Below are 10,669 nucleotides of genomic sequence, written 5' to 3'. Positions count from 1 at the left end.
TATATACATATATATATACATATTTACATATTATAAAAATGTAAATTTTGTATACATCCGCATCCCCTTTCTATTGCACACTAAAATTTGTATTCAATTTAGGTTGTACGCTATCACGCAAAAGATTGCGCCGGTGAAGGCCTCAAGCGGGATGGAGATTCTTGAGACCAGCACCTTTAAGCTGCAATGCTTCCAGACACTGACAGGTATGTTGGTGCACATACCTATATCCCCCTGCCTGTTTGTACTGTTCTGTGGCGCGTATTGTTCTTGTCTACATTGATTCATACCCCCAAAACCAGACCCAAACCCTCTTTCTGCGAGTGTCGATTCAAATTAAAGCATTGTCATACTGGATCTATCCGAGTTATTATGGAATTAGATGTTACTTATCGTGACGAAAGCCTTATAGCTAAGATGTTTTGTTGCAAAATAGGTCAATTCACCTCAGTCTACGTTTGGTATTGAGATCGGAGGAAATAACTACTTTGTGAATTTGACTTGGCTCTCTTATACAGGTACCAAGTTTCTGGTAGTCACCGACCCCAAGCAGGCAAACCTAGACGCCGTACTGCGTGGACTATATGTACTGTACAGTGACTTTGCGCTGAAGAATCCCTTCTATTCCATGGAGAACCCCATCCGATGTGAGCTGTTCGATCAGGTGTGATTCGTACTGGTTGCTCGTGAGTACGTAGGCTGCGACGTATGTGTAAGATCGTGTCTTTATTTGGGTGTAGATGTTTGGGCAATGGTGAGTGCGTCTACTTTTGTCCATTTTGAACGGTTGTGTTGCTTGACTTAAATGTACTGAAAGGTGTCCTTTCGGTCAAGAGCGCCTTTCTGGATATAATTCATATTTTTTTTTGACACAAACCCTAATGTTTCTTCGTACGCTTTACTACATATACTCGTATGCCACAGGGATTGGCAGAGTTCATCGAGAGGACATCGCAGTCTCCGTACGGCACTGTCCCACAACTTGGTTGAAGTACGAGGCAAACAACACACCTCGACGCGAGCAATGCGGGATTTAATTTGTATCGTACCATACACGTAGGACTACACATCAGCACACACATGTGTATCAACTACGTGCCCTATATATTGTGAGATCTATGGCAAGATCTATCGCAGTATCTGTAGGCTCACTACGATATATTAACGCTTCATATTCGTATAGGATTACGTATAGGATTACGTATTTGGATTCTACGCCGTACAGAGGAGTGTGTGGTTCGTAGTGATATAGGTACGTATCACCTATGAGTGCGCATATGCGACTTCCGAGTTATCTCACGATTGCGGAGCGGGCACTACGGTCTGTCGCACCAATAAGTGACGTGTACAATACATTTCTCAGCGGATGGGCTAGTAGACAATAGCAGGTACTGTGCTTGACTTCTTTGCAGGGTATTTAAGCAAGCTGAAGTCGCGTCCTAAGTACATTCGTGAATGGATACAACAAGCTACACTTATGTACTTTAAAATAGGGTTCTCAGAAGTTGGAGCCGTCAATGGTAGTAGCTTTGCCACGACCACCACCATGCACGCACGTATGATGAAGCAGATGAATCAGAAATTCCGAAGTCTATTTGTTTGCATTTTGTACTTTTGTCCGGTAGTGCTAACTATTCGGATAGATCTGCAAACCTAGAGGTTGTCCCATGGTTTATACCAGTGATTCTATCTCCCCAATCAACGAGACACAAACTCAAACGTAAACGATAAAAACTATTCTTAGCTTGTTATATACGCTATTGCTTATTCTTACACACTCCCATGGGGTTAAGATATGGTCAATTCAGAAAGCCTAAGTGTTCCAGCAGAGTAGACGATTTTCACTTCGCCACTGAAGTGGTATTCATGCTCGATCATAGTAAACAACATTTGTCACAACATTTTCAAACTTTTCACTACCCATCATGCCGTCAATCATATTGCCACTTGAGACTTAATGCTGGACATTTTCAATGCTAATCTTTTAATCAATATCAGCTACATTTCATTTTTATTCGCTGCTTTTTCTGTGTACATATGTTCATTATAATCATAGTTCACCTCTGTCAGCCGCGTAGTCGCGTCTAAACAATCTTATCTGCTTCAATCTATAAGTGCTTCATTCTACAATGAGAAGTTTTAACGACTGCCGTCAACTTCTGCATGGAAACCTACACACCCTCCGGTCTTGTCCGGGATAGTCATCTGCGTCGTTGTGGTCTCCTTGGTCCCGTCGTCGTTCTTAGTTACGCACGTTGTCTCAATAGTGAGATAGCACTGTCTGTCTGTGGCCTTGACTGCCGGCTGAGACTTGCATCGGGCATTGACACCTTGCACGAAATGATTGTACATGTCTAATTCGATGCCGTTGAGGTATCTGGCACCCCACTGCTTGTCAACCCATCGATACGGATTGTCCTCGGCATGTGAGCCAATCTCATTCCCGTATGTACCACAGGTCCTGTCGTTGCCGATCTTAATGAATCGGCGAGGAACACCCTCGATTTCTTGTACACCATAAGCGCGGTTGAAATCATAACGACGTTGACCACGAGTTGATGTAGTGATATCGCAGTCAGAAGCCACGCCATCCAATGTGTGCATCTTAATCCGGCTCCATAACTCTTTCAAGTAGGGGTTCGCGTTAGGGTCGTTTTCGATGCTCTGCCATGGAATTTTGGTAGTCTCTTCAGTCCCGGGGAGGATGTACTCACCAAGTGACTTGTAACCGCATGCACACGATAATTCTCCGTAGTATCCTGAAGCAAGTGTAGCAACACGTTCAGTTGAGTTTTCGTTCGGTACAGCAAACAGTGAAATGTCATGCAAATATATATATCGAATTGCAAGCTTGTACTTGTTTAAAACCAGGATGATTAAAATAAATCAAAAGAAGAACTTGGACTCACCTCGTTGCAAATGGTCGCTGACGACGTGTTGATACTGGTGACTCTGGTCGGATCCGTGGCAGTGGACATCGTTGTCCGCAACACCATCCGGCCTGTTAACGTCGTGGGCTGAGATCAATTCTCGAAGACCTGATATCCAGATATTGTAAAATTGTTTCTCGCTCGTCTCAGCGCTTCTCTTGCTCTGCATCAACCTTCTGATCCCTACGCTGAGGAATTGGCTGTATAAATCACCGCCTAGCAGTCCAAGTGCATATCCGCTATCTCTGTTTTGTTGTAAAAGTTCCTCCAGACCAGCGTCAGACACTACAAGCGGCCCTTTTACCTGATTCCCATCAGCGCCCGTAATATAACCCTCCACTTGTCCAAATAATAGGGCATCCCTTGCTTTCTTCCAATCGATGGATGCTGTGCTAGCCTCGCCCTCCTCGCATGTCCGTGCATTGACATTATCTCTGAGTATCTGGCCATCTGCTCCGTCGGCCGCTCTCATTAGACAGTGAAACCCAACATCAACTCCATCAATGTAACAGTTTACTGAACCAGCTTTCAAAGCAGTGGGTTCCCAAACAGCACCAAATAAACTAGACATGCGACGTAGTGATGTTGGTCTACGACCAGTAAGAGCGGAGTTTGCGAAAACCTCATCGTCATTGAGGCGAGCGTAAGCAAGCTGGCCTCCCGCAAGTTGGATAGCGATTATAGTTGCAAACTTCATACTGGTATTTAATACAAACTTAAAATGTTCTGATAGTAGTATTTCAAGTGGAGAGTGTGCCGAGGATACCACTGGCTTTATAGGCTGCCATTTGACGCTCGTCACTCTTTCCAAACTTAATTTACAATATAGCCCCGTCAAACTTCACATTGGAATTTGGATACAACAAGAGTACATACTAATACCCAAAAAAATTCCACTTAATTCAAATAGGCTTCAAGAGAAGAGTTCGTGTTCTCCAGTGAAGATCATCAGATGACAAAATATTGCGAGGATCCCACAATAATTTTAGAACAAACTCCAAATTCCTATTGAACCATGGCATTCCATACCTGCTTTAGTTGTATTTTCACTCAGAGCTGCAGGCTTAGCTTGCAATATACTTCCTTTCAGTAAAATATTTTGCAAAAGCGGTATTATATTACATAATATTGTGCTCCTGTACACAGGATTGAGAGGAGTGCATACCTCTGGTACACTGGGGTACATACTACAGCTACTGCTGTATGCACGCGAGCGCGTTGAACATTTGCATTCCACATTTGGCAGGCATGCAGAATTGAGTATTGTCGAGCTGCACCAGCTCCGAGGAGTCCGAGTCTTCGAATTGAAATAATTTTTTCTTTCTTCTGAGCTTGGGTCGGCATTATAACTTATGTAAATATGATTGATTGAAATTTGAATCATTGATTGTATGTGTTGGCTGTTATTTTTAGCCTCAATTACACAGGCTTGCACACACTCACAGTGACTCTCAGACTAGTCCCAGTCTGTCTCTGATTCCTATTTCAGACTTCAGTTCACTAATCACTAGAGCTACATATTCATAGTTCAGACTTCAGAAGTTCAGAGCCTGCTGACCTGCTCTCTTCTTGTACCAAATGATTTGAAAAGTCAAATGTGAACAGTGAAATGTCATACAAATGCCAGGCTTTTCGCTTGCCAAATGCAAAATGCCAGCAGCCAACCGGCCCGGGCCCGGGATCATGGCTAGAATGCCGGGATGGCTCATTGTGCTCATGAACATGAACAATTGGACATGGTGACGAGTCATAGAATGTAGTCTCGAGACTCTCGAGACTCGACTCTCGACTATTGTATTTATTTTTCTCATCCGAATTATGTACATATGTAGGACCGGACTATTGAACTTGCCCTTCTCTAGGGAGAGAGCTAGTATATATTTATAACTAGAGGTTCTATAGTGGGATTGACTCAATAATCATTTTAAAATGGCTTATAGTATTCTATGAGTAATATGTGATATTTTACAAAATACTTTTAACAAAAATTGCAAACAAAATAAAATCAACTTGAGAATGAGGGTCCTTGAGGGACAATAAAAAGTATTAAAAAAATAGTAAAAAACTAAAACAAAGGCAACTATGTACTCTACTTCTATTTTATAAAATATTCTGAGATTCCGTTGTAGCTCTTTACTCTTAGCAGGAATCTGCGGTTCTTATATCTTTTGTTAGTAATTATTGGAGTATAGTTTAAAAGTAAGAGGTAAAAAAATAAACAAGAGTAGAAGTGTTTAATAAAATAAATACCAAGCGGCAAGCCTACAATAACTACACGCAGCGGCTGCAAGGCTGCGCGGCCTGCGCCGCTGTGCCTGCAAGTCGCGAGAGGCGAGACAGTGCAAGTGTGCAAGTGTGCAACTCAACTTACTCAAAAGATTGCAAAACTGCAGGCGTCCAGGCGTTCACGGTCCTAAAGTCCCAGAGTCCCAGACTCCAGGTCTTCAGGAGCCTAAACTAGTTTCCGACCTTTCGCGATATGTCCCCTTATAGGGCAGTATGTCTATCGGACTTTTGACTGTATTTTAAAATCACACGGTCATGTCGGGGTAGACATATAGACATAGTTCCCGACGCCCGACGGTCTACGGCACGTCGCCAGAACAAATATGCTGTCTTATACCAGACCAGCTCAAGAGGAGACATTTTATATATAAAAAGCAGGTACATATTTATGTTGGAATGAGGGTAGCTATTAGTCTATTACCGCCCCCAGGGCCCCAAGGCCCCAACCAAAAAAAAGGCTAAAAAAAAAGTACGAGCCGTTGTCAGAAGCCGCGAAGCGTCAGTTCATAGGGAATTTTTAAATACATAGTAAATTTTCATGAGGGTGGACAACAGTGGGGCAAAAAAAAGCCGCGAGACGCGAGCTGCGACGATACTTTACTGTTATATATATATTAAAATTTAACTTCATCTAATTTACCTTCATCTGCAGAATTTATTCCCAGCTCTCGCTCACAGTCTCACAGACTCACACAGAGTGATCAGTGATCAGTGTCGTAACAAGCACACCCGAGAGAGAGAGAATTCTGCTCTACTATGTACTAAATACATATTAGTCAATCTCAGAGTTCGAATTTCGAATGATGAAGTCATACAGCTACGAGGAACTTTCAAATATTTTGTCCAAACAGGAATATTGGAGAAATTCCAATTGTTGCCAATGAGCCATCACTGTCACTACGGTGACCAACCTAGTCCTTTCTTAGTTAGTTTCAAGACTTGCTGTGTACTTCTAGAACGACATTTTTCTCACACTTACCACTACTTGACACTGTAAGGGGTCTCTGATTCAATGTGCAATTTGCCACTCCAAATCGAGGACTTCTATACTCTTTATGAATGTTTGTGCAATCCAGCATCCGCTAAAGGGCGCTGGAGCAAAATGCAATATGTTGCCGCCCCATTCAGCATAAGTTGCAGTGAGTGTATCCACCAATTGTGTATATGAAAGTTTTGTGGCACATGCCTGAATTTCCGGTTCTCTATGGACTAAGAAGGTGCCCTTTTAGGCCCTTTCTGTCGAAGCAAGTTTCCTGCCAACAAAACCATTGAATGTACCTTGACACTCCTGAAAAATCTGAACGCTCTCGCGTAGACCGAATGAACTATGGGTTTGGGAACTTCGACTTCTAAAACTACCCTTGCAAAATTAAAACACTAAATTCACTCATTGGCACGTATTCTGTCGCTAAAAAAAGGTAATCGTGAAGTAAATAAAAGCCATTTACCGTGATTCCAGATGAGGTCATGCGGTAGTCTCATACTGTTGCGTATCCAAGAAATAAAGGTGTGATCAAACTTGAGGCACACGCGTACCTCCAAAAACTCAACAATGGCAAATTTTGATCAGTGTTTTAGTGTGTGCTTCAGATAGTCGCGAAAGCTCATCGTCTGTTAAAGTGATACACGAGTGTGACAATTGCCAGCTACAAAACAATACAAAAAAAACAAGTCAGGGCTTATGACAATATGCAGCAAGCAGCAAATTTCCAATTTTATAAATTCGCTTTTTGGGCTTCATTAATATAATCCTTCATGCCTCAAAGTGTTCATACCCAAAAAAAACAATACGTTGACGCAATCTGGGTTCAAGAATACGAGAGAGAGATTGAAAGCGGATATTCGTTCGCAAAGCCGTATACGAAGCAGAATGTGTGGTCAGGAAATTCAAGACATGGGGCGTCCTATCGCATCATCTCATTGTTGTGCACCGAGAATCAGCTCTTGATGACAGGTGTATCAACATGAGCTTCGAACGTTTCTAGTGTAGATCCTGTACTTATACGATTTGGGTGGACCGGGTCGAGTTCATCGGATTGTGCCCTGAGTGATCTACTGACAAATATATATACAAGACACTTCCAAGAATACACATATCACTGATACCACGACATAAATACACAGACGTCCGCATATCAAGCTGTAATTAGCTCAAAAGGATTTTATACGTATAGGTCCCTCTTCTTAGAAAAAAAACTCAAGAATCGAAATAGCGCAATGTCGATTATTTACTTCTTTTTGCCGCCCTTTCCAGCCTTGAGTCGTACTTGCTCGTCGCCGTACCTAATGCCTTTACCCTTGTACGCATCAGGCGGTCTGATGGCTCTGATCTTTGCGGCAATAGCCCCTACTTGTTGCAAATCAATTCCTCTGACCAACAAGTTGGTGGGGTTAAGTAGGTCTAATTTGATACCTCGGGGTGGCTCGAATATAACTGGTTTACTGAATCCGATGTTGATGCTGAGATTGTCGCCTTGTTTGGCAGCTCTGTATCCCACACCCTGCAGAGAATAAAACCACAATTGAATGATGCTACTTTGCACAAAAGAAACCTCCAATAAAATAAATCACACTAAACGCGGGTATACTAATCCGTAAAAACGCATATACGCACACATGTAGTTGAGTATGCTCCCTCGATAAACCGAGTTATTTGCCGGAGGTTGAAAAGAAAGAGCAGAGATGCAGCGAAAATCCAGATACATATCATATAATATACCCAGGCACTGCACAATATATCCGATCACAGTTGAGTGGTTTCATATATACACGCATATGGATATAATACATCACTGTGAAAGCATACCACATCATGTAACAAGAATATATATATATATATATTTACCAATATACATAAAACAGCCAACCTCAGTTGAGAGGTCTTTCCAGACATACATACATACAGACGTATACATACATGGACAATGTGTATCACTGTGAAAGCATACCACATCATGTAACAAGAATATATATATATATATATTTATCAATATACATAAAACAGCCAACCACAGTTGAGAGGTCTTACAGACATACAAACATACAGACGTATACATACATGGACAATGTGTATCACTGTGAAAGCATACTACATATCATAGAATACACGTCTGAGTGGATGCACTATCTATATCCAGCAGAAAATGTATAAGAGTATACAATAATGTTGTCACACACAAGAAATGGACTTTCGATATGTTCATACATGTGTATATAGGCATATATATATATATATATACATATACGTATACATACATATGGTTGTAGGTAAACATTGGTATTTGTTAGTATTTTATATTTATACCAGTCATTCATAACCATAAATGGAGGATTATATACATATACATATATATAGAATATACCCATATAGATTTGTGAACATGCAAGTATGACTATTTACACGTCTGCACATACATATAAAAAAGTTGCAGCCGTACTCTCGCAAGAATAACAACGACAAACTCTCTTCTCTACACAAACACACACACAAACATCAACCCATAAAAGAAGATAGTATAAATAAATATATATATCAAATATGTCTAAATCAGTCTTCGTCATACTCTCGCAAAATTGACAAGCTCTCTCGCAATATATATATATATAAGTACATATATATATATGTGTGTATACAATACATGTTTACTCACAGACAGACAGACAAAAAGACACAAAAACATACACACACGCAGATATATACATACACGTATATATATATATGTGTATATAAATAATTTCATAAAAATACATACACACTACACACAATATGAACACACACCACACACACGTCTACCTGCACACACATACACACACACACATATATATATATTCAAGTCAGAACGTGAACATTTTCTCAATCATCCTTCACGATAAAACACGATTTGAAACAAGTGAATTAGCCTATTGAATAAATACCTGAAGTTCTAAATGCTTCTCAAATCCCAACGTGACACCTGTCAGCATATTGCCTATAATTCCGTACGATAGTCCGTGCATCTGCTTATTTTTTCGATCCTGTTCGTTTTGGCAAGTGAACAGTAGATTCTGTCCCGATTCATCCATAGAAACGGACACGTTCGAGGGTAGACGGGTTGCTAAGACACCCTTGGGTCCTATTACCTTAAGGGTTTGGCCTTTCAATGTAAGCTTTGCGCCTGCGGGAATAGGCATAGGCCTTTTAGCCAATCTCGACATTATGCAGTACACTATGTCACACTTATGCAATGTAGATTTACAGTGTGTGTACAACCGAGGTACTATAGACGTATGGAATATGATTACTTAGATGTAGCTGGACTACAATATACCGTCTTGAACTCCGTAAACAATACTTCGGAGAATCACACAGCAGCTTCGTTTGTGTTGTTGTGTACTCTGACCAAATGCAGAGGTAAATAAAACCACTCGCAAGTCGCAATTCTGCTTTCGGGGGCCATCATCAAATATTTTTGGTAGAAACTTCCAGAGAAACTATTTACGATATATTTATCAAGTATTGTCGTAAACTGCTGAACCCAGAAGTACGTATCTCCTATTAAGTTAGGAATAAACACAAAAATAGAAGTTGATTTGCGACGATCATCATTGGTAGGGTTCTTTGTTGAACAAGAATCCAGTACATTTTCAAATACGTACTACTTATATCATTTTGCAGTATTGGTTCGTACTTTTAACTGGGCCAATTTACATACAGCAAAATAGAAAACGTAAACACTGAAACCGTATGTATATCGCATGTGTACCTACCCATTGGCTGGTACAATTTATACCAAGTCTGAGCCAACTAACAAATCCAATTTAATTTTTTTTAGGTGCATGTGCTTCTCACACTGCCCACAAAAACCCACGTTTTGAAGTTTGCCTTATAACTGGAAAGGGATCACATCTGCTCATCCTTTCCCCTGGTCGTAATTCAGTTTCACGTCCATCTGGGTAAGTAAACTGGGGGGTTAGTTAGATATACACGCATGCAGCTACACGGATATGTACGGGAAATATAATGAGGGATATAGTTGATCTAGGTAGCGTGGATTGATCGGAGAATTAATCGAGAGTGAATTGAATTCGAGAACAACGACATTGAAAGTATCGAACCGCGAAGTGGGCAGCAACAGCACAACATGCGAATGGTGTAAAAATACAATGCAAAGTTATTTTACGAGTAGTGGAAATAAGTCTTAGGCATCACATCAGCAACACAATGAAACGCACACAACAACATGGGGACGAGGGCCTCGATCTACTATGACGGCACCTTCTTGCACTTTTAGATCAAACTTGAAAGGGCTGGCAGCTGCTCGTCGACAGCATTATAATTATATCAAAAATAGTCTCACTCTCTCACACAACACACACAAAAAACACACATACAAACACGCGTACGTATATATATATATATATATATATATATATATATATATATATATATAAGTAGATACGTACTATACTACGTA

General features: G+C 40.7%; 4 protein-coding genes across 4 annotated transcripts in view; 2 read left to right on the top strand and 2 right to left on the bottom strand.

Annotated features, from left to right (window-relative positions):
• The first annotated feature begins 101 nt into the window (after positions 1-101).
• On the top strand, positions 102-1,895 carry SARC_02350 (hypothetical protein). The gene is made up of 3 exons (XM_014303907.1): positions 102-206; positions 519-664; positions 925-1,895. Exons 1-3 carry the CDS (start codon positions 152-154, stop codon positions 988-990), a joined length of 267 nt encoding a protein of 88 aa, XP_014159382.1. The 5' UTR covers positions 102-151; the 3' UTR covers positions 991-1,895.
• A 244-nt stretch (positions 1,896-2,139) lies between these two features.
• SARC_02349 (hypothetical protein) lies at positions 2,140-3,627 on the bottom strand (the record flags this gene model as incomplete). Its single annotated transcript, XM_014303906.1, has 2 exons — positions 2,140-2,759; positions 2,910-3,627. The coding sequence occupies 2 exons, from the start codon at positions 3,625-3,627 to the stop codon at positions 2,140-2,142; spliced, it is 1,338 nt and encodes a 445-aa protein (XP_014159381.1).
• Positions 3,628-7,344: 3,717 nt separating this feature from the next.
• SARC_02348 (50S ribosomal protein L6) lies at positions 7,345-9,595 on the bottom strand. The gene is made up of 2 exons (XM_014303905.1): positions 9,132-9,595; positions 7,345-7,717 (listed from the first exon to the last, which is right to left on the bottom strand). The coding sequence occupies exons 1-2, from the start codon at positions 9,408-9,410 to the stop codon at positions 7,445-7,447; spliced, it is 552 nt and encodes a 183-aa protein (XP_014159380.1). The 5' UTR covers positions 9,411-9,595; the 3' UTR covers positions 7,345-7,444.
• Positions 9,596-10,033: 438 nt separating this feature from the next.
• Positions 10,034-10,669, top strand: part of SARC_02347 (50S ribosomal protein L13e) — a 4,215-nt gene continuing 3,579 nt past the window's right edge. Inside the window, exon 1 of the mRNA XM_014303904.1 lies at positions 10,034-10,148. The gene's annotated coding sequence lies outside the window, so the exon portion shown is untranslated. The remainder of the gene's footprint in view (positions 10,149-10,669) is intronic.

This window comes from Sphaeroforma arctica, assembly GCF_001186125.1.
Source record: "Sphaeroforma arctica JP610 unplaced genomic scaffold supercont1.104, whole genome shotgun sequence".
NCBI classification, from domain to species: Eukaryota; class Ichthyosporea; order Ichthyophonida; genus Sphaeroforma; species Sphaeroforma arctica.
The sequence above is the reverse complement of the archived record's forward strand: the minus strand, read 5'-3'. Positions and strand labels throughout refer to the sequence as shown.

Bases quoted from the DNA above. Each gene is read 5' to 3' on its own strand.
- SARC_02348 (XM_014303905.1), bottom strand. From the start codon at position 9,410: ATGTCGAGATTGGCTAAAAGGCCTATGCCTATTCCCGCAGGCGCAAAG. The intron at 7,718-9,131 runs GTATTTATTCAA...TATTCTCTGCAG, and splicing joins AGAAGCATTTAGAACTTCAG to GGTGTGGGATACAGAGCTGC.
- SARC_02350 (XM_014303907.1), top strand. From the start codon at position 152: ATGGAGATTCTTGAGACCAGCACCTTTAAGCTGCAATGCTTCCAGACA. The intron at 207-518 runs GTATGTTGGTGC...TCTCTTATACAG, and splicing joins ATGCTTCCAGACACTGACAG to GTACCAAGTTTCTGGTAGTC. The intron at 665-924 runs GTGTGATTCGTA...CGTATGCCACAG, and splicing joins GATGTGAGCTGTTCGATCAG to GGATTGGCAGAGTTCATCGA.